Source organism: Neovison vison, chromosome 7 (genome assembly GCF_020171115.1).
Source record: "Neovison vison isolate M4711 chromosome 7, ASM_NN_V1, whole genome shotgun sequence".
Lineage (NCBI taxonomy): Eukaryota > Metazoa > Chordata > Mammalia > Carnivora > Mustelidae > Neogale > Neogale vison.
Window position 1 is genome coordinate 173112901 of NC_058097.1, and position 20901 is coordinate 173133801.

At 40.9% G+C, this 20901-nt stretch overlaps 1 protein-coding gene across 1 annotated transcript in view; it reads right to left on the minus strand.

Annotated features, from left to right (window-relative positions):
• LGR4 (leucine rich repeat containing G protein-coupled receptor 4) overlaps positions 1–20901 on the minus strand; it is a 104207-nt gene that overhangs the window by 19014 nt on the left and 64292 nt on the right. The window contains exons 3-4 of the mRNA XM_044258989.1: positions 8803–8874; positions 7474–7545 (exon numbers count right to left, since the gene is read on the minus strand). Coding sequence (XP_044114924.1) covers positions 7474–7545; positions 8803–8874 — 144 coding nt within the window. The remainder of the gene's footprint in view (positions 1–7473; positions 7546–8802; positions 8875–20901) is intronic.

Genomic DNA, 20901 nt, shown 5'->3' on the forward strand with positions numbered 1-20901 from the left:
TTTTTAAAGAAAACTCTCAGAAACTGAAAGCTAGAATCTTATATTTCAGAATCTATGTAAATCAAAAGTACAAAAAAAGAGAAGAAACTAAGCCGAGTAAATAAGCTACTGTCCTTAAAATTTTACATCACAACTAATATCTGATATTAAATTTAACTGCTATTTTGACTTGGAACCAAAAGGGGAAAAAATAAGGAAATATTTACCCCCAAAATATATTCACAGCAAGAAATTATTAACAATCCTTATTACCACCAGGCATATTAAAACTATAGGTGTCATGTACTGATCAAATAACCTTCTCTTCTTCTCTTAGCACTAAGTTCAAAATTAACAGTTACTAAGAAAAGGACAAACTGTCCACAAGAAAAATTAAACAGCCACTGATCAATGTCATTGTGACCTTAGGGCTTCTTTTAATTTTTCTCCAAATTCTGGAGTCGAAGACATCTTGCTAATAGGATTATTCAAACTTAAAATTTAAGTCCCCATCTAAAAACCTGGAAAATTATGTCCTAAGTGTTACTGTCGGCACAATCAGGCGTAATTAAGGGAACAATCACTTTTTGACACAGAGGCACCCTGATATTAATAAGATGAAGGACAGTATGCACCAGGCAAATCACAACTGTTTGCATGAATCCCTTGATGCTATATCTTCACTACTTAAATTCATACCTTCCAGGCATGAACCTCTTTGGTGAAAATCAGGGAACACACAAAAAAAGAAAAGTCAAAATGACAGCATATTTTTAAAGACATGGATTTTGGCAGCTGTCGAGTTTAGGAATTTCTTTCTTTTAGAGGGGTGCTTATGCCTCCTGTTGCCTTATACTGCTCTGGCTTCAGGCCATCATTGCCCCTTTCCCCTCCAGGCAAATGCGGAGCCCTGTGCCCAACCACCTGCTCCAGCCTCAGATGAGCAAGGGTTCAAGATCCTTGGTCCCGGTGAGGGTCCAATAGTAGCTTCTTTTTGATAAAGTCGAGATAAGCACTAAAGAGGACAGCACAGGGAACTGAGCAGCTAACTTAACAATCCATTTGGGAAAAGACATTTTTTAAGGCTCTTTATTCCTTAGATTCTCTAGCACCAACCCCTGAGAAGAGACAGGCATCCTTCATTTTATAAAGACTGGCAAAGTCCTGGATATGGAGCTGCTTAGGATATTTGCTTTAATGTGTGGAGTATTCTCTCTCTCTATCTTCTCTCTCTCTCTCAGTCTCGGTCTCTCTCTCGCTCTCTCTCTCTCTCTCACACACACACACAAACAACGTACACACACACACACACACACACACTTCACAACCTTGAGGAACTACCACTTAGGGAAAGAGAGACACTGGACCTATAATCAACCATATAATGTAACTAAATGATTAATGCAGGGACACCTGGGTGGCTCAGTGGGTTAAGGACTCTGCAGTAGGTCATGATCTCAAGGTCCTGAGATCGAGCCCCACATCAGGCTCTCTGCTCAGCAGAAAGGAGCCTGCTTTCTCCTCTCTCTGCCTGCCTTTCTGCCTACTTGTGATTTCTGTCAAATAAATAAATAAAATCTTTTTTTAAAAAGTTAAAAAAATGGTTAATGCAATTAAATTCTACTTGCAGTTGATTTAATTATCTGCAAGTATCTAATTTATTCAACACATCTAAACTGAGTATCTTGTTAGGCACAAAAGATAAAAATGGTGAACACCTACATGAGGAGGCCTGTCTTCATGAGACTAACATTCTAATGGAGAATGACCCCCAATATAATAAACTTTAAAAGTGATTATGGAGTGCTTAAGTGCTATGAAATAAACAGGGTCCTGGAGTAAAGACTAATAGGGACTAAGGGAGAAGGGTAGCTACTTAAAATGCACTGGTCAGGAAAACCATTTCTAAGAAGGTGCTATTCAAACTGAAATCCAGAGGGCAGAGACTCAGCAGAAATGGTCCAAGCAACTCCCAGAAGATCAGAGTGATCAGAACAGAGGAGGGAGGTGTGGAGGGTCTGGGGAGCCACAGCTGAGCATGCAAACAGGGACCAAGTTATATAGACCCTGTAGGCCAGGCAAGGGTTTTGGGTTGTATCTTAATTGTTCAAATTGAAGTCCCTTTCCAGTTTCTCAGCATTAGAGCACTTCAAAAGTGTAAATTGCTTATTTGATCATATTGATGATGATGTGCATTCATATTCACCAAAAATAATGAGCGAGGCTTGCCTACATATGCACACAACACTCTACCGAAATTAACCCCTCTATAAAAGTGTTTCATTAAGATGTGGTAAAATACTATAAGGAAAGCTATCCGTACCTTTTAAGCATAATTTCAGTATTACATACACCATTTATGCTCCTGCAGAATTCTTCACCACGTACCATCGTAGAAAAGAGACGGCCTTAGCTTAGGGCAAGATATCCAAGCAAGTTTTGAGTTAAGCCGGTAATTAAACTACCTACTATGCAAAATAGTAATACAACAATAAGCACACAGATGCAATTTCCTCTGTGCTAAAAATTTCCCCAAATCATAAAGTCACACATAAGTAAGAGATCAAAAGGAAGAACTCTGGAAAGGGAAGAACTTCTTAAATAAGAAGCTAAATGAGGCAAAGCATTTGTGGTGACTCAGTGGTTAATCCTTAACCTCAGTTCACATGCAGATGTTGGGGGGCACACTCATAAATGTAGACTTTGCCTTACACCAAGATGAATGTTTCACAGAGAAACAGTATTAGAATTATGGCTTTGTATCAATGACCTAAATACTTAATATTCACCCTAACTAAGAGACCAAGAAAATACTATCACTGATTCAGTAGATGCATGAATAGAATCAGATATCTCACATTGGGGAAATAACGAGGGCTTGTGTAACATATTCTACCCTTGAAACTCCATCTGGCAAGACAGAACTACTACTTTAAGTGTACTTTTGTTAATACGATGTTAACATCGTATTAACTGAATTCCCTTACTATTTTTGTCTTTAAAATGTGCTTCTATTCCCTAGTCTCAAAAGCCTGTTTTAAATCTTACTGAAACTCACATACTTTTTTTTCTTGCCTTAAATGAAATTACAATAACAAATAATTCCATATGCAGATTTTACTGAGGAATGTCTGTTTACCAACATCTACTTGGTGTAATCAAAAGCTTTCCCCTTTTCTCTCTACTTCTAACTTACTAATGTATATATTACAGTGTTACATTTTGTTACCAGTTTCAAGTATAAATTATTACAATAATAATTTATTGTGGAAAACCTAGGAAATTGAGTCTTTGAAATCCTCCTTTACCATTCAATAGAAGTGTGATCTAATTTAAGGGGAAAGAATCCACTGGAGCAAATTCTGACATGTCATTTTAATAGCCTGTTCAGATAACGCCTTAGCCATTTTCATGGCTTTGTGAAAGGCTATCACGCTACCTTTGTACTCACTCTGACAATTCACTTTCAGATTTTATAGTTATCCTCATACACTTGCATCAAACTACTTCTGGTCAATTTTAACTCCCCCAAACGAACTTTGCTCCTTCTGAGCACTACTTCAGAACCACAAGGAAATCTTTCATGTAATTCAGGTCTGAAGATCAGATTCGCAAACTGAACTCAAGGGGCGATAAGACTGTTTTCACCATGACAGAATTTCAATTGTATCTAACTTGACTGCTACACCCACTATGCAAACAAACCCATGTACATTTCCTTCTAAGTAAAACAGGCCGACACTTAGCTCCTTGTGTTTCTGATGCAGATAAAAACATCCCAATGCCTTTAAAAAAAAAAAAGTTGGCTTTGACTCCTCTCTACCCCACCCCCATCCCAATTTTGGAGATAATTTAAACTATGCAATTCACTCAATGAGTGATAAGCACATGCTTTTTAAAAATATTATTTCAGAGGGAGAAACCTACTGTGAAAAACACCTTAAATCGTCTAAATTATCAGTAAATGTCATGTGGACATTAATGTGCTTATTGACCACAATCTATCTTCAATCAATCTTCATGGTTTTTCTGTTCTAAAGCTCAAAGATTTTAGCTTTGTCTTTTTCAGCCTTCTAACTAAACAAAGGACTATTTTGATCATTTAGTTTGGGAAACAAGAACAACGCCATCTGAAGTTCCTTAAGTAACACAAGAAAATGACTATTTTAATGTTTAAAATGTTTAATGAATCTGGCTCTGAGGGAGGTAAGATGGCTCCCTCCCTGTACATCTGTCCAAGGTCAGAAAGTGTGTAGGGGTAACATAGTCATGTGTCTGGGAAGGAAGTCATTCCAATTGATTCACTGAGGGAGTCTACTCAGAGTCAACTCAAATAGTTACGGCAAATAACAAACCCTATGTTCCACAACTTGGCATTGTGGCAAAATTAGTTATTTAATATATTTCTCACCTTAAATTAAACTTCTTTTTAAACTAGAACTTCTGAATGGATCAATCGGTTAAAGGGCTGCCTTTGGCTCAGGTCATGATCCCAGAGTCTCAGGATAGAGCCCTGTGTCTGGCTCCCCACTCAGCGGAAAGCCTGCTTTTGCCTCTGCCCCTGATCTTGCTCATTGCTCTCTCTCTCTCTCAAATAAATAATAATTTTTAAAAAAATAAAAATTAAAAAAAAAACTAGAAATTAAATGAATGCCTCAGATACTCTTTATGACATTAGATACATTTCTAAAGTTTAACCTTTACAGTGTATAATATGCTTTATAGTACGTATTTTTTTAAAGATTCACTTATTTATTTGAGAGAGAATGAGGCGCACGCAAGTAGGGGCAGAGGGAAAAGGGGAGAGAGAATCTCCAGCAGACTCCATGCTGAGCATAGAACCTGGGCTCGATCTCATGACCTAAGCCAAAATAAAGAGTCAGATGCCCAATCAACTGAGCCATCCAGGTACCCCTTTATTGGTACATATTTATTTTATTTTCACATTAACTAGGAGATTATCTAATCTAAATGAAAAGCTAATCTAATTTCCAGAGATGTGTTTTGGATGCAGTTAAAAAATGGTTTTATATCAGTAAGCAGAGACAAGCAAAGCAGCACAATCATTTTCAATCAAGTCTTCTGCTATAGGTGTTTCCTACAAAAGCATACATTTAAAAGTTATTTCAGGGGCACCTGGGTGGCCCAGTCGTTAAGTGTCTGCCTTAGGCTCAGGTCATGATCCCAAGGTCCTGGGATGGAGCCCTGCATCTGGCTCCCTGCTCGACTGGAAGCCTGCTTCTCTCTCTCCCACTCCCTCTGCCTGTGTTCCCTCTCTTGCGGTGTCTCTCTCTGTCAAATAAATGGATAAAATCTTTAAAAATAAATAAATAAAAATAAAGTTATTTCAAAAAGCAATAAAAAGAAAAACGTATGGGACAGATTAGTAGATTACTCAAGTATATGATATGGTTAAAACCTAATTTTATAACCCAGAACATATCCATATGCTATCTATTACAATTTTTTATTCAGAGTGATTCTCAAAACTTCCATACACATGAGAACTTCCTGGGGAAGTTTTTTTTTAAAATATAGCTTGCTAGATCTTACCTTTAAAGAGAAAATACCAACACTTCCAAGATACGGCTTAGGGGTCTGCATTACAGGTGGTCAAAGGGCCACACTTTGACAAACCACACCTTCCTCTCACTGTATTTGCAATTAGGCCAAACAGTGTGCATTGGTATTTGTTATTCTAGGAGAATGACAAACTAACCAAGTTCCTTGTTTCAAAGAATACTTTTTTTAAAAAAGGTAAAATAAGATAAAGAATATTTTTCCATTACTATCAGACATTCCCATCACCTGATTATGTAAACTGGGTAAACTAAGAATCAAAAGAAAGCACTGATAAAATATATCATTATTACTATTAGTAGATTCCACAAATGTTTCTTGAACACCTACGACATGTCAGATATTGTTACAAGTGCTTTTCACAGATTCACACATCTTCACATACGGCAAGTAATGAGCATGCTGCCGTATGGAGAATTTTAAATAACTTGCACTACCTCACACAGCTGATTTAAGTGGCAAAGTGGGGATCCCAAACCAGACAAGCCAGATAAATAAGCTAGCGGCTTTTCTTAATCTGGCCAAAAGGCAAATTGTAAAAACCACACGCATCAGTTCAGTGCTTCTCGCTGGATCTTCCAGTCCCAGAGATGAGAAAAACTAAAGTTGTAGCCCTAACACCACCAGTTTATAATATTCATTCTAGTCATTAACAAATATGTTTATTTAATATAAAAATTCATTGTTTCTTCAAAAGCTTCCATGGATTTTTCATGGTTCTGGTGATACCACTGCTGCTTACCTGATCCACCGCTAGAGCGGGAAGGGAGGTATATGAGTTTGTGCATCAAAACAGTGGAAGTATGGGGCGCCTGGGTGGCTCAGTGGGTTAAGCCTCTGCCTTTGGCTCTGGTCAGGATCTCAGGGTCCTGGGATCGAGGCCCGCATTGGGCTCTCTGCTCAGAGCAGAGCTGCTTCTCTCTCTCTCTCTCTCTCTCTCTCTCTGCCTGCCTCTCTGCCCACTTGTGATCTCTGTCAAATAAATAAATAAAACTTAAAAAAAAAAAAACCCAACAGTGGAAGCAGTGACCACTGTCCTCCAGGTTTATATACATACATGCATACACACTCACTTACACACACACACACACACACACACACACCCAGGAAAGAATGTAAAAAAGAACAAAGTGAAGTGCTATATGAAAAAGCTTTTGGAGCACTTGGGTGGCTCAGTCGGTTGAGTGTCTGACTCTTGGCTTCAGCTCAGGTTGTGAGACTCAGTGCCGTGTAGGGCTCTAGTCTCAGTAGAGAGTCTGCTTGGGCTTCTTTCTCTTCCTCTCCTGTCACTACCCTTCCATGCTCACTCTCACTCGCCCTCTCCCTCTCTTCCTAAAATAAATAAATCTTAAAAAAAAAAAAAAAACTTTTGAAATTAATAAAAACCAAGCTTTTGAGCATGGTAAAAACCCAGAACTGAAAACTTGAACACTCCACATAAAACCAAACTCTCCTCAAAAAGAAAAACTTGGGAAGAAGGCAATACAAGAGACAATGTGACTTCAAGGCCCACAGATGATAAATTATAATCAATTTGGTCTGATTATCATTACCACCTAAAACAGAAGCCTCTCTGTAACTGTGACCATCATGGCGTAAGACTCTAGAACTTCTGTACACATAACTGGTTCTAAAGAGGTGAAGATCACCTGCCATAGAAGCTTCTGGAATCATACCTAGCCCTGTATGCTTGTAACTTTTCTCCCAGCGTCTGAGATAAGAGAGGGAATAAACTGAACCACCTCATTCTCTCTCACCAAAGGGCATTTTGGTAATAGCTCCTACTCATCTCCAATTTTATCCCAGGTGAGAGGATAAATCTTCCCTTTTCCTGGGATTCCAGTTCTTCACACATTTAGCAGCCAGAGTGGTCTACTCGTGATTTAGGATACAGAAAACTAAAAAGCTACTTACAAAGACTGCAAAGCACTCAGTCCTCGAATGGCTTCACTGGGAACTGTTTTCAACTGATTGTTTTGCAGGGTTCTGGAAGGAAATTTTTGGTTAGTGAATAACAGGCAATTGTCACTATTTTTTCCTAGAAAAATTCAGAACGTTTTTATCCCAAAAATATTTCCAATGGCAGAAAAGGGGGAGAGATCAAGGTGGAGAGCTCCCAAGGAAGAAAAACTGCAAAAAAGCCAGAAGCATTTGCTATGAATCCAGAAATGAAACCTGAGCTGCTATCCCTAAGCCATCTCTTAACACAGACCTACTGGTAATACACATTTCCAGGGATGTTTCACTTTTAGGAATTAAAGCACCCTAATTAATGTTTGTCACCGTAGGTACTGTTCATATTAATTAGGAAGCATAACAAGTTAACTGAGAGATACAACAAGCAAACCTACTGGAATCCCTAGTGCCTTTTCAAATTGGAACAAAGCAGAGCCCAGGAATAAGGACCTTGGGTCAAGCCAATTTTTCCAAGAAGACAGCGATCCTGAGCTCTTAGGGAGCAGCAGACATGTCCTTAGTGAATGGTGGGCCAGAGCCGAAAAAGAGCTTTTGAACGGTCTAACAGAGAAGAGAAGCATAGACCAGTACCAAAAATGAAATATTTATTATTTTTGCCTAAAGCCATTTCTAATCATATTAATAAAATGACTGCTTGACATGAGTCATAACCACAGAATGGCATGGTAAAAGCCACATATAATTCCCCGAACCAGGGGTAACTTGCGGAGGGTTACCCAGCAAGCCAGTGGCAGAAATGGGGCTGGTAGTGAGTTCACCTGTTCCCCAACCTGCCCAACCCCTAACCACTGCCAGGAATTTATTTCCTGGTCCCTCACAGACTCTGTAAATGATAGGCATCTTAATTCCTTTTAGCTTTAAAACGATTTTAACATTTTGATTTTAACATTTTTAAGCCTTTTTTTTTTCCCCTTTAGGGTCAGCTAATTCAAAGTTCTTATAGCTATACAATAAGTAGAAACAAAACTCTACTAGTAAAGTTTAAATATGATTTTGATTCAATCCATTAGCCCCACAAAAAAGCCTAATACATTCAACTGTAATGCAGTGAAGGTCAGAACACCTATTATTTAGAGTTTTAACTTTTGTTATCTAGACCCAAGGTTGCCTAAATCAACCCTCGCCTCCCACACTACCCATTGGCCACTCCTTAAATCTTTTAATCCTGAACTAAAAGAAACTGTGCTTACCCTAGCTCCAAGCATGTTGACTATGCAAAAAGAAAATACACAGCCAGCTGCGGAACTCTAAAATTGCATTACTTACAGAACTTTGAGTTCTTTCAACCCAGACAAGGCCTTTGGGTGGATAAAAGAAAGGTCGTTGCCAGCCAATCGTCTAGGGAAAAAAGTAGCAAAAAAAAAAAAAAAATAGTAATTCAGGCTCTTAAAAATTCAGAACTCACAATAAACTAATCTGTGATTAAAGCTCTATGTTAAACATTTCTCAAGTCTATCTGACATTAAACATGGACTTAAAGCTTTGCTAAAGCGATCCCAAGGTTCTTCCAATGAGATAAATGTCTCTAGAATTTTTTTAAAACTCCCAATACAATAATTCAAACAGACACATTTTTATTCTGGTGAGGTCAAGCAAGCCAAAACACATTAAACCAAATTAAGTTTGCTATTCATGGTCACTCTCTGCAGCTTGCAGTGTTTTCCAAGTGCCTCATAAATACAGACCACTGGTCAGCAGGCAGGAGTGTTTATACAGATCAGAGCAAACCAGTCTGTTTAGGAGGAATGCCTTCTGGAGGCAAGTCAGCCTGTTATCTCTCCATTACCAAGGGCCGCATTTTCTGTGCAAAAGGGAAGCAAAAAGTGAAAGTCACTGTAATCGTAAATTTCCAAGCAAAGGCATGTATGTGCATATACACACACATATATGTGTGTACACACACACACACACACACACACACATATGGTTTTGGTGGATTTTTTTTAAGACATGTTTTCCTTAAGAAATTTTAAAGTGACACATTTAACTGGAAGTAAGAGTGAGGAAAGGATAAGAACTCTTTGGGTCCTTTGTAAGAAGATATCTGAGCCCACAATTTCTACTGAGCCCCACTTTCATTCCCCTTTTCCCAGGCACACAGAAATGGGAGAAAAAGTTCAACAGAGGACTTTAGGGAGAAGAAGCAGGGAGTAAGGCAGCAACTCATGTAAGTAACTTACAAACAGGAGAACTGAAGGAAGGTTTCCAAGCACTGACTTAGAAATGAGAGCTGTATGCCCATATGTTAAACACAGGACTGCCCCAGTTTCCTGGTTTCACCAGGGGTACTCTCTCAAACAAGACTGTGTATCTGTAAAATTTTTAATGCTCTCTCCCTCCTTGTTTCTTAGGATCACACAGTCATCAAGTCATATTAATTCCTCCTTTAAAGGTTCTATTTTCATCCCTTTCTCTTCTCTCTGCAAGCACCCTACACCCCTGAGCTATATTCATCAATTCACTCATTCACTAAAGAGTTTCATTCATTAACAAATATGAGTGTCTACTAAGTGCCAGGCCTAGGACGTCCTCTTCTCAGACCTCCGCCCCACCCCCACTTTCTTAACTGACTGAGCCACCCAGGCACCCCGCCTCTGGCGCCCCTACTTTCTAATAGGAACACAAAGAAAGCTCCTTCATTTGAGGTCACTGAGGTCTCAAACTCTACCTTTTAGATGCATTATTTTCTCTGGAACTCTTTGTCCCAGTTAAAATGCAAATAGCCCTGGAAAGAACAAAGTTTGATCCTCGCCTTGCACTAACATAGAAATGTGCCCTGAAGGTGTGTATTGGGCAGGGGTGACGGGTTGCAGGTGGAGAACCAGAGGACTCAGAAACCAAGAGTGCGTACATAAAATTATTTCTTCCATTGCAAGGATCATAGTGCTGTTTTCTCAGGCAATACCATAGGTGTAACACAGGGTTCATGCCCCTCAATGAAATATCTCCTAAAAAGCCTTCTTGCCACACGCTTTGATCTCATAAGGCACCCAGCACCTTTTAAGACTTCCCAAAATCCAGCCTCAAATTCGCTTATTTTGTACCACCAGTCTCGTGGCCTTTTACCTCCTAGGATGCACCTGATGTAAAATGAGGGATTGGAAAAGACAGTTCTAATACCTCCTATTTCTCCTAGCAATCTTCTAGGTTCTAGAATAGTCCGCATCACCCCTTGTCTTTAAATGCTTCACCTCACAACCTCACCTTTACTCCTTGAAAACCCAACTCCAGCTTTACTTCCCATGAAGACTTCAGTTCTCATGAACACATCTCGTGTGTAAATTCAAGAACTCGTAATTAAACACAGGCTATATTCTATAGGTTGTTTCTGGCACATTAGTCTTGTAGGTCAAGTACAAAGAGTGTCCAGAACAGGGCATGCATCTCAGACTTCTGTGACTACCCACCCACATGTCAACTCATTAGTCAGGAACTGTTTTCTCAGAATTTCCCCCTTGAAAATGCTTGCCATTCTGATGCCATAGCATCCCAGAGTCTACCTTAGAGCAGGCTCAGTGTGAGCTTTGTCAGGGGACTTTCTATGTCTCAGATCCACTAATTAAGATTCCATCGATAATGCTGAAGGCTGTAACAGAGTGTTTAAAAGATCACATTTTTAAAAAGCAAATTAAAAAAAAAAAGTCAAATTGTACCATAAGGGGCAATAAATAGCCTTCTTCCCTCCCAGGGCTGCAAGCAATGAGATGACTATGACTGCTCCTCCACGTTATCTGAAAGATGTGCCTTAAAGTCTGGGGGGCCTGGATGGTTCAGTCAGTACAGCATGTGATTCTCCATCTCGGGGTTATAAGTTCAAGGCCCATGACGGGTATAGAGATTACTCAAAAATAAAATCTTTTAAAAAGGGGAGAGGGGGTACTTGGCCGGCTCAGTTGGAAGGGCAAGCAACTCTTGATCTCAGGGTTATAAGTTTGAGCCCCACATTGGATGCAGAGATTACTTAAAAATAAAATCTTTTAAAAAAGAAGGATTAAAAAAAAAGCTCAGGTCTACTAAAAGACAAAACTATTACAGAGTAAAGTTGTTGTAGGAGTCTTCTTTCTTTCTTTCTTTCTTTCTTTTTTTAAATTTATTTGTCAGAGAGAGAGAGAACACAAGCAGGAGCGAGTGGCAGGCAGAAGGAGAAGCAAGAAGCCCAATTAGTACTGACCTAAGCTGAAGGCAGACATTTAGACCAACTGAGCCACCCAGGCGTCCCCTGTCATAGGATTCTTAATCTTTTGCCTCTACTATTAGTTTTAATGTCCCCATATCTATCGGTTTTCCTTGAGGAGTTCAATCTATTATACTAGGGAACATGAAAGAGTATTTTACAAAATAACAAAGGAAGTGGCAAAATGCAGAGCACCTGATTACCTGTACTTGTCAACAGAAGAGAGTGTTGAACCACATTAGCCAGGATATTGATTTCCGAAAATTTCTGTCCCCTTTCAAAGCCGAGGGAAAACTAAAGCAACCTAACTTTAGGAAGTATCCTCTTATCATTAGTAGAAATGACCAACTGAGCTCTCTGTATGTGGCTTCTTCTGAAATGAAAAGCCCACTCACTATCTGGAGAAACAAACACTTGGGGATGCAGCACATGGCGATGATGGAGAGCAAGAGAGCACACTACTGTGATTATTTTGTTGCTCACTAGAATACCATACCCTGTGGAGCCTTTAGGAATGTATCAACCCAGGCTAGCCATGCTGCTGTGTTCACGAATAAAAAATACAACAGCTTAGAAAAGGCTCTACAGATCCAGCAATCACATGCCCCAAAGTCTCATCCCATTTTGCAGCTTTCATGAGCCAGTACCTCTTATAGGAGACACTGGGGGTGCTTCACATCCAAAACCTCAGATCCGGAAGACAGCAAAGTGAATAATGAACAGGGTTAGCGACAGAATCCCAAAAACTCGGAAAGAAAAGAAACCTATGTAACAAGCCCACAATAGTAGCAGGCACCAAGATACATGGTTTATAGACATTCTCTGTCTTAATCATCTCATCGCTACAGCCCCACTTCTCTGAGCACCTGAGGGGCTGGGCGCCACGGCATAAGTCACACTGATGGGAAGTGGAGTAGCCAGCATATTCCAGTTCTTGCCTGGCTAGCTTCAGTGCTTATTCACGTCAGTGGCTCCAGTGTGTCACCAAGAGGTTGGGAAATAATTCCCAGAGAGGTGGAACAGAGTGGACTTGGGCTAGAGCCTCGTTCCGAGTATCAACAGCTCTCTACCAGTGCACTGCAGCTCCCAACCAGGGACTTTGGCATTAGGAGCTCAGAACTGCCACTGTGGAGGAAATTCCAACAGCCCAACAGTGCCATCCTTCCCATAGCCAAAGACGACCAGCGGGAAAGGGGGGGAAGAACGGGATGCCTGAGTGCACCCAGGGTGAGAGCAGGCCCTAAACTCACTGGGACTTTATTTAGGACGTAGAGTATTCTTGGTTGTGCTTCTTTAAATGCACCTCTCATGGAAAAAGAGGTGGCTGGTCCTGAGGAAGAGTCCACAGTCTCCCTCTACTAGCAATGACCAGCCACTTCCCACTCCATACCCGGGTTAGTCTGTGCCTGACCCAGCAGTTTTCTCAATGTCTCACTTCATGAGGACATACTGGCTGGCCCCAGAAAACCTTTTTAATTTGCTAAATGAGGATATATGGATATCTACTATTACTACTCCTCCAATGGCTGTGAAGATCTAAGGGGCAAATAATCATTAGTGTAAGAACAGAAAGGTGACCACGTTCGATTTTCTGCATGCTAGGGGTACAGGTCCCAGGCATCACTTCTTTTCCCTCTGGACCCTGTAGCTCCTGTCTCCAAAGGCCAAGAGCCTCCTTGTTCAGTTTCAACCCATTCACTCTTTGACTCTTTCTGCTGTCACCTGACTCTAAGCCCTCAATTCCCCTCCACCATCCACTGGCTTACTGCCATGAACCTGCCCAAGACTCCTGCCTCAATCACTTAATTATAATACTGTGAGAGCTAAATCTTCAAAAAGCACAACTCTGAGAATTTTCCCAAAGGCTTTTTTTTCCCCTGCTGACTTAGCTGGAACTTCGTTATGGGTCCTCCCTTCCTTTCTTACCTGATTCTGCAAAGTTGCCTGTGTCCTACCGTTTAGCACACCAGGCTTTTCGACCTCTGACTCTTTGGCCACACTTCCTTCGCCTGAAATACCCTGACTCCAGTCTCTGCCAAGTGAAACATTACTCATCATTACTGTCCAAGTTGGATACTACTTCGAATATGAAACCATCACGGTATCAGCTTCCTTTGACTCCACTGGTACTTAGCCAAAGCTCTCACCAGGCACCTCTTCTTTTGCTTCTCATTACTAGAAACTTGTCACACCTCCTTAGGTTACATTATATGTCCTTTATGGGCAGGGACCTAATCATACTGTACTCTCTTCATTTTGTACTCTCTTGCATGGGACCTTATGTGTAGCAGACACTCTGTATTTGCTGTAATGCCTCTGCTAAGCCCCAGTAGGAGTCTGGATTTCACTGCTTCTTTTTTTTTTTTTAAAGATTTTTTTTTTTTTAAGATTTTTTTTTTTTTTTTTTTTTTTTATTTGAGAGAGAGAGACAGTGAGAGAGAGCATGAGCGAGGAGAAGGTCAGAGAGCGAAGCAGACTCCCCATGGAGCTGGGAGCCTGATGTGGGACTCGATCCCGGGACTCCAGGATCACGCCCTGAGCCGAAGGCAGTCGTCCAACCAACTGAGCCACCCAGGCGTCCCTTTAAAGATTTTTGTTCATTTATTTGATAGACAGAGAGAGATCACAAGTAGGCAGAGAGGCAGGCAGAGAGAGAGGGGGAAGCAGGCTCCACGCTGAGCAGAGAGCCCGACATGGGGCTCGATCCCAGGACCCCGAGATCATGACCTGAGCCGAAGGCAGAGGCTTAAACCACTGAGCCGCCCAGGCGCCCCTGGATTTCACTGCTTCTTAAAGAGTGGGGAAACCTTACTGTTTAACCTTCTCTCTTCTGCATGTTTTCTGCTCTTGTTTCATTTCTGCTCCCCTACTGCCCTTCACTCTCCTGACAAGAAAGAACTACTGGGCTAGCTCTTAAAGTGCTATGGCAACAATTTTCTTTCTTAACATCTGCTGGGAGTACGCTTTCTTAGGGAAGGGTAGGGGGTGGACCTTAAACACGGGAACACCAATCCACTGGTCAACAGTATTATCTCAACACACTCTGAGTTGCACACATGATCACACAAAATTAAAACAAGTCTAGCAGGACTTCAAATGGGGACACAGTCTACCTCAAGGCAACTCCTATTTATTCTGCTTGTTACAACAGTCTCAGAAGCAGAGAAAGTCTGGGAGGGGAGAGACAGACAGAGGGTGGAGAGGGAAAGAGCAAGCCATTAGACTTCCGCTCTCCCACTGGATCTGGAACCCTTCCAGGAAACAGGATACAAGTGGCTCAGTGTGTAATGTCTTTATGAATCTGTTTTGTGCACATTTATTATTCATAAGGTCCAAGGTTTCACATTAGCAGCTCTTTCCAGGGGAAGCTAGAGTTTTCAATTATATCCTCTCTTCCTAATGCATATGCTACATGATATTTTCAATCTGCTGTCCATCCCAGAAGGGGGAAGCAGGAACAGCGCTGGTTAAATGGGCACTGGCCAGTGGTGGGTATGAACAAGTAGGCCACATTTCAGTGTGTAATCTGCACCAGAGGCTTCATGCTTTCATGAAATGTGCTGAATTAGACTGGATTTCCTCACTTGGGAAGCAATTTAAAGAAAGGAGAGAGGCAAGTGTGGAACAGATAATAAAACAGTTGGTGTTATTTCTCTAAGAAAGGCCTGGATTTAGGTTTCTTCTGGCCTATTACAGAAATTTCACTGTAGCCATTTGGCTGGAACTCCGGCCAAGAACCGGTGGACTAAGGTCTGCAATCTACACACTGACTTGACATAGGCACCCAGCCGGGAGGAGGGCAGACAAGGCCTCAGGAGCTTGCAGCAGCTGTCGTGAGGAGCCTGGCGTGGAGAAAGCGGGAGCTGAAGCAACTGCCGCAGTCGGGCCCAGGCCGGAAGCTCGCGTGCACACACAATAGAGAGCTGTGCTCGAGGCCATTTCTCTACCACACTACGGAGAGGATGGGGAATAGAGGACAAAGGCCCCCACCCATTTGTGCACCTACCTTCCCTTTTCAGAAGCGGTTACCAGCTGGGCTAGCACTACGCTATTGTCAAGTTCTGGCAGAAAAGTACTTGGTGCACCCCCCTTCCCTTTTGAGCTATATTCATCGACCCCTTCCCCAGGGTCTCCTCTCCTCCCTCACCACTTCCTTCTGTACCTATGTTTCTCTATCCCACAGATGAAGCCGCACATAGGAACTGCCAGACTACCCCTAATTACATCCAGGCTGCCTCTCCTGCAATGCCATTAAATTCTGTCCAGCGGGTGGGTCAGCACAGTGTCACGCTGCCTGCAAAGTACAACAGACACAAGCACGGGCCCAGGACACTGCCTCCAGAGAAGGCATTTCTTGTTCAAGACTGAACCGAGCAAGAATGGCCACAGGAAAGTGTCTAACAGAAGGTGTGAGTGGCCTCCTCTTAATAAATGTAATTTGAAATCCACAGGTTCTAAAATGTTGGCAATTATTTTAAAGTAAAAGCAAAAAACACTGCAACACAGGACTCTAATAAAAGTCCCCGAGCATGTATTTATTTACATGTTAAGGCCCTACTGTATGGTTGGAACTCTGCTGCCTCTTGTGAAAAATAAAGACCTCAAGAGGTACACTGGTTTCCACTGATGGATATTTAGGATCAATACATATTGACAAAAAGTTGGGACGCCTGGGTGGCTCAGTTTGTTGAGTGTCCAACTCTTGGTCTGGGCTCAGGTCATGATCTCAGGGTCATGCGCTTGTGCCCATGTTGAGCTCTGTGCTCAGTGGGGACTCTGTTTGGGAGTTTTTCCCTTTCCCTTTCCCTTCCCCTCTGCCCCTCCTATGTGCGTGCACTCTCTCTCTCTCTTAATAAATACATAAATCTTTAGACATATATGTCCATATATTGAAAAAAGTAACATTACTGGAGCACCTCTTCATTTATATTATCCTACTCTACTGGTCCTCATTATCACCATCTTCCTGTTGTTTTTTTAAATAGAACAAAGTGCCTATGTTTCCTTCATGCCTTGTCCAAGGTCCTATACCACAGCTAAATAACGTAAATCCTAGAAATAAATCAAGGTAAATAAGTAAAATCATGTAAATTGCAGAAACAAAGCAATGTTGCTTTGTGTATTTTCTATGAATGGCTTTAAGAGAAGCAAAGGATGTAGTTATTCTCTTAGTAAATACAAGGGCTAACAACTAAATAGCCTCCCTTGGACATTCTTCCTATCAAGGTTAAATAAACTTCATCTGACAATGTTTTACTCACCCTATTTCTTCACATACCAGGAAGTTTTATATCTTCATATAACTTTTATGGAAGTGCACATTAAAATGGAATGTTTAAAGAACATGCATGTATTAAGAACCCTTATTAGAGAAATTCCCAAGGTTTTTAAAGTAGATTTCCCTCAGAGAAGAGGAAAATTATTTCATATATCTACTTGAATATACCTACATATATCATAGGTAAAGCAATAAAACCCTGGCAATGGTTACATTTCCTGAGCAGAATTATCTTGACAACTTCTGGCAATAAACACACACAATATCCACTCATATGAGGAACTATGTTATAGCTTTTAAAAAGTTTTACAACTCACATCTACCCATAAATATTGACTTTCGACTACAGGCCAAGCACCATAGGTTTGGCATGGTAAGTACTGAGTTTTCCCAATACACTTCTCATTTCATTTCTTTTAAATAAGGGTAATTCATTAAACATAAAACTTTAATGGAATTTAGTTTTAATGTAGTCTGATAGAGTTTCTGACTGCACTCAATTCAAAATAAGAAGAAATCCTTTGTCTTAACATTCCTCCCTCAATTTCAAGCTCAAAATTGTGGTTACCTTCACCAGGTCATATGGAAGGGTATGACAACAGGACCCAGCCTTAGGGAAAAGTCAGAGGAGCTGGAGAGACAAGTGCACATTGACATACCTTAAGCACAAAATAACAGGGCACTCAAGCCAGCACTTCGTGGAGAGGAGCACAGAAAGTGCAAGAGGAACTTGGAAAAGAAAGACCAGGGAAGGCTTCTGTTGGCAGAAAGGGCTCAAAATGGACCCGTATGAGAAGGGTAAGATATGAAGAGAAGAGAGAGGAACCACGCATATCAAATACTGATTCATGCCTTCCTGGCAGAGCCCTGGGTTGTTCAAGTATCATTTCCTTCACATGGCACAGTTCCATGAGTAAATCACGATTGGTTTTAACCAATCATACTGACCCCATTCTGGTGACTTGGTTTAGGGCTAGACCTGTGAGCCCAGCTCTGGTTACACGAAGTCTGCGGGCGTTTCTTGGAAAGGTAGCTTTCTTCCTAAATGGGGATTCAATAGAAGGGATAACTCTCTTCTCTTTCTGGGTGCTAGCATGTCTAAATATACTATGTGAAGTGACTGAAACCATGGCGCTACCCTTAACGGAGGAGCGGAGTAGGAAGACAGAAAGTGAATTCTTGAAGAGGTGACCTAACTCCATTAACCAACCCTACAAGAGTTCTACCACATGTAGGTCTTCACATCAGGCAAGATAATACATTCCCTTATTGTTGAAGCTACTTTGAATTGAATTTGTTTCTTAAACCCAAAAGTACTTTAATTAATTGTCCAATCAATAACCTTTCTTCCCTTCTTACATGTTAATAAAGCTATGATTTTGGTCTAGACAACAATAAGCTCAGTTCAAAAGCCATACTTCCCAGCATCCCACTGTTAAGTGTACCCATGTGACCAAGTTCTAGTCAGTGAGATGTGTGAGCAGAAGTATTATATGGGAGGCTTAAGATGGTTTCTGGAAGCTGACCACTGGGAAATACCCACCTCCTTCTTTCCACCTTCATCTTTCCTGTTGTTAAGAACTGGGTCAGGATGGCTACAGCTTATGTAGACAATTATTTTATGATCTTGACATGATAGCTATAGAATGAGAAGTGCAGAGTATCAGATCCTACAGCCCCACTGACTTTGTGACATACCACAGTAGTTCCCTAGATATGTGTGTGTGTGTGTGTGTGTGCACGTGCACCTTACACGTTTAAGCCATTGTTGTTTGAGATGATGGGTGCTTACTTTTTCCTTTTATATTTCTACCTTATCTTTCTAGGCTTCCATATTTTAAAAATCAAGTATCCATTAATTTTATGGTCATTTTCTTAATAAATTAAGTGTATCTGTCATACAGAGTTTTTAGCACCTCCAACATGATCTTCTTTGATATAAACACATAGTCCTAACTAAGAGGTAGTGAAAATTAAATTATGTTAGTAGGAAGTCCAATACATGTTCACTTACTTGAAATCACTACTATTTTTAGTTAAATGACAAATAATTAGCTTTGATTAAAATACATAAATAGACCAGCAAACTGTGGTTTCAGTTGCTTTTCTACACTTTCTGAATCCCACAAATCTTTTAACAATGAACTGCTTGATTTGCCTACTTGATTTCCCCTTGTCCCCTATGAAGTCCTGACTTCTCAAACCCAAGATTTGAGTACACCCCATGTTTCATCACCTCTACTTCTAAACTGTAAAAACTGCAAAGCACTACAAGACAAAGTTACAGAACCCGTTGCTTCCACTATAAATTAATAATACTTAGGCTTTAACTGAGACCCTTCTATATTCTTCATTGGTCCTTTGTTCATTTCTGATTGGCCCAATTAAACAAACATCTCCTACAATATGTGTAGTTACGAGACTCTAATGGGCTGAAAGAACTGTGGTTTCTTTTTTTTTTTTTTAACATTTTATTTATTTATTTGACAGAGATCACAAGTAGGCAGAGAGGCAGGTAGAGAGAGGAGGAGGAGGAAGCAGGCTCCCTGCTGAGCAGAGAGCCCGATGCGGGACTCGATCCCAGGATCCCGAGATCATGACCTGAGCTGAAGGCAGCGGCTTAACCCACTGAGCCACCCAGGTGCCCAACAACTGTGGTTTCTTTCTGCCAGTCTTCCTTCCCCCTTCTACTTCCTTTCAGGGGGACTGTCCACCTCAAGTAGTCCCAATGGGTGGGGATGAATTCATAAGCTAGACTGGACCATGCCATCCCAAACAAAGTAACTAGTTCAAGAATAAGCACATGAAGTAGGCCTAGCTAACTTAAGTCCTCCTAGGAGTTTTCTGCTGAAAACAGTGAGGAAGACTTGAGATACTCATTGGATCTCAAGATGCAAAGACGTGCTTGGGACTACCAAAGGTTTACTTTTCCACCATATGGAGACAGGCTATTTGCAACAGGAAAGAATGAAGCCAAAACACAAAATTAGAGATAATCAAAGTTAAGAAATGAAGAGCATGAGAAAACTCTCATAATTTTTAAACCTTGAGATCGAGTACCATCTAAAGCCAACTCCACCTCTGGACTTTCTAGTTCCACATGAAACAATAAATCCTCTATTATGCCTCAGCTGGGTTTCTGTCTCTTAACCCTTGGGGACTCGTGTCAAATACAGTACATATTCCAAGCTTTAGCTACTCTCCCCAAACCAGAAACCACCTACAGCAATCCCCAAAAGCCAGCCCCTTGATGCACTTCTTGACCCCAACGTCAATCTCACAACCTCACTGAAATGATTCTTTAAAAAACTTAAATTCAAGGCCTTTTCTCAGTATCTGGCCACAGGCACCTTTCTCTAGCCTGTCAATGTTGATCCTTCGTTTCTTGTGAAAAATCTCTCCTCCCACAGCTCCTGGGGCACAGTTTTGCCCTAGTTCTCCTGCTTCTCTGGCACTTGGTTTTCTTCCCACACCCGGATTCAAGTGTTTCCCAAGGAGTTGTCTTTGGCTTCCTTCCCTTTTCTTTTGCCCTCTCTCTCTTGGCAAGCTCTTTCCATCTCATGTTTCCAGTAATCACCTTAAAATAAAAGACTCCCAAATATATACCCATAGTACTCTAATTCTATAATCTATACTTCTGGGCTCCATGCCTATACTTCCAGGGACCCCATTCAGATCTCATCTAAATTTTATATGTATATTCAAAACTAATAGCTTTTCTTCCAAACAATTTCTCTTTCTGTATTGTCTGTATGTCAGCATCTTTATCAAAGCACACCAGACCCTGATAATCCTAAATGAACGTGTTACAGATGTCATCCACATCACCCTAGCTGAGATGTCCTTTATTTATTTATTTATTTATTTTTAAGATTTTATTCATTCACTTGACAGAGACACAGAGAGAGAGGGA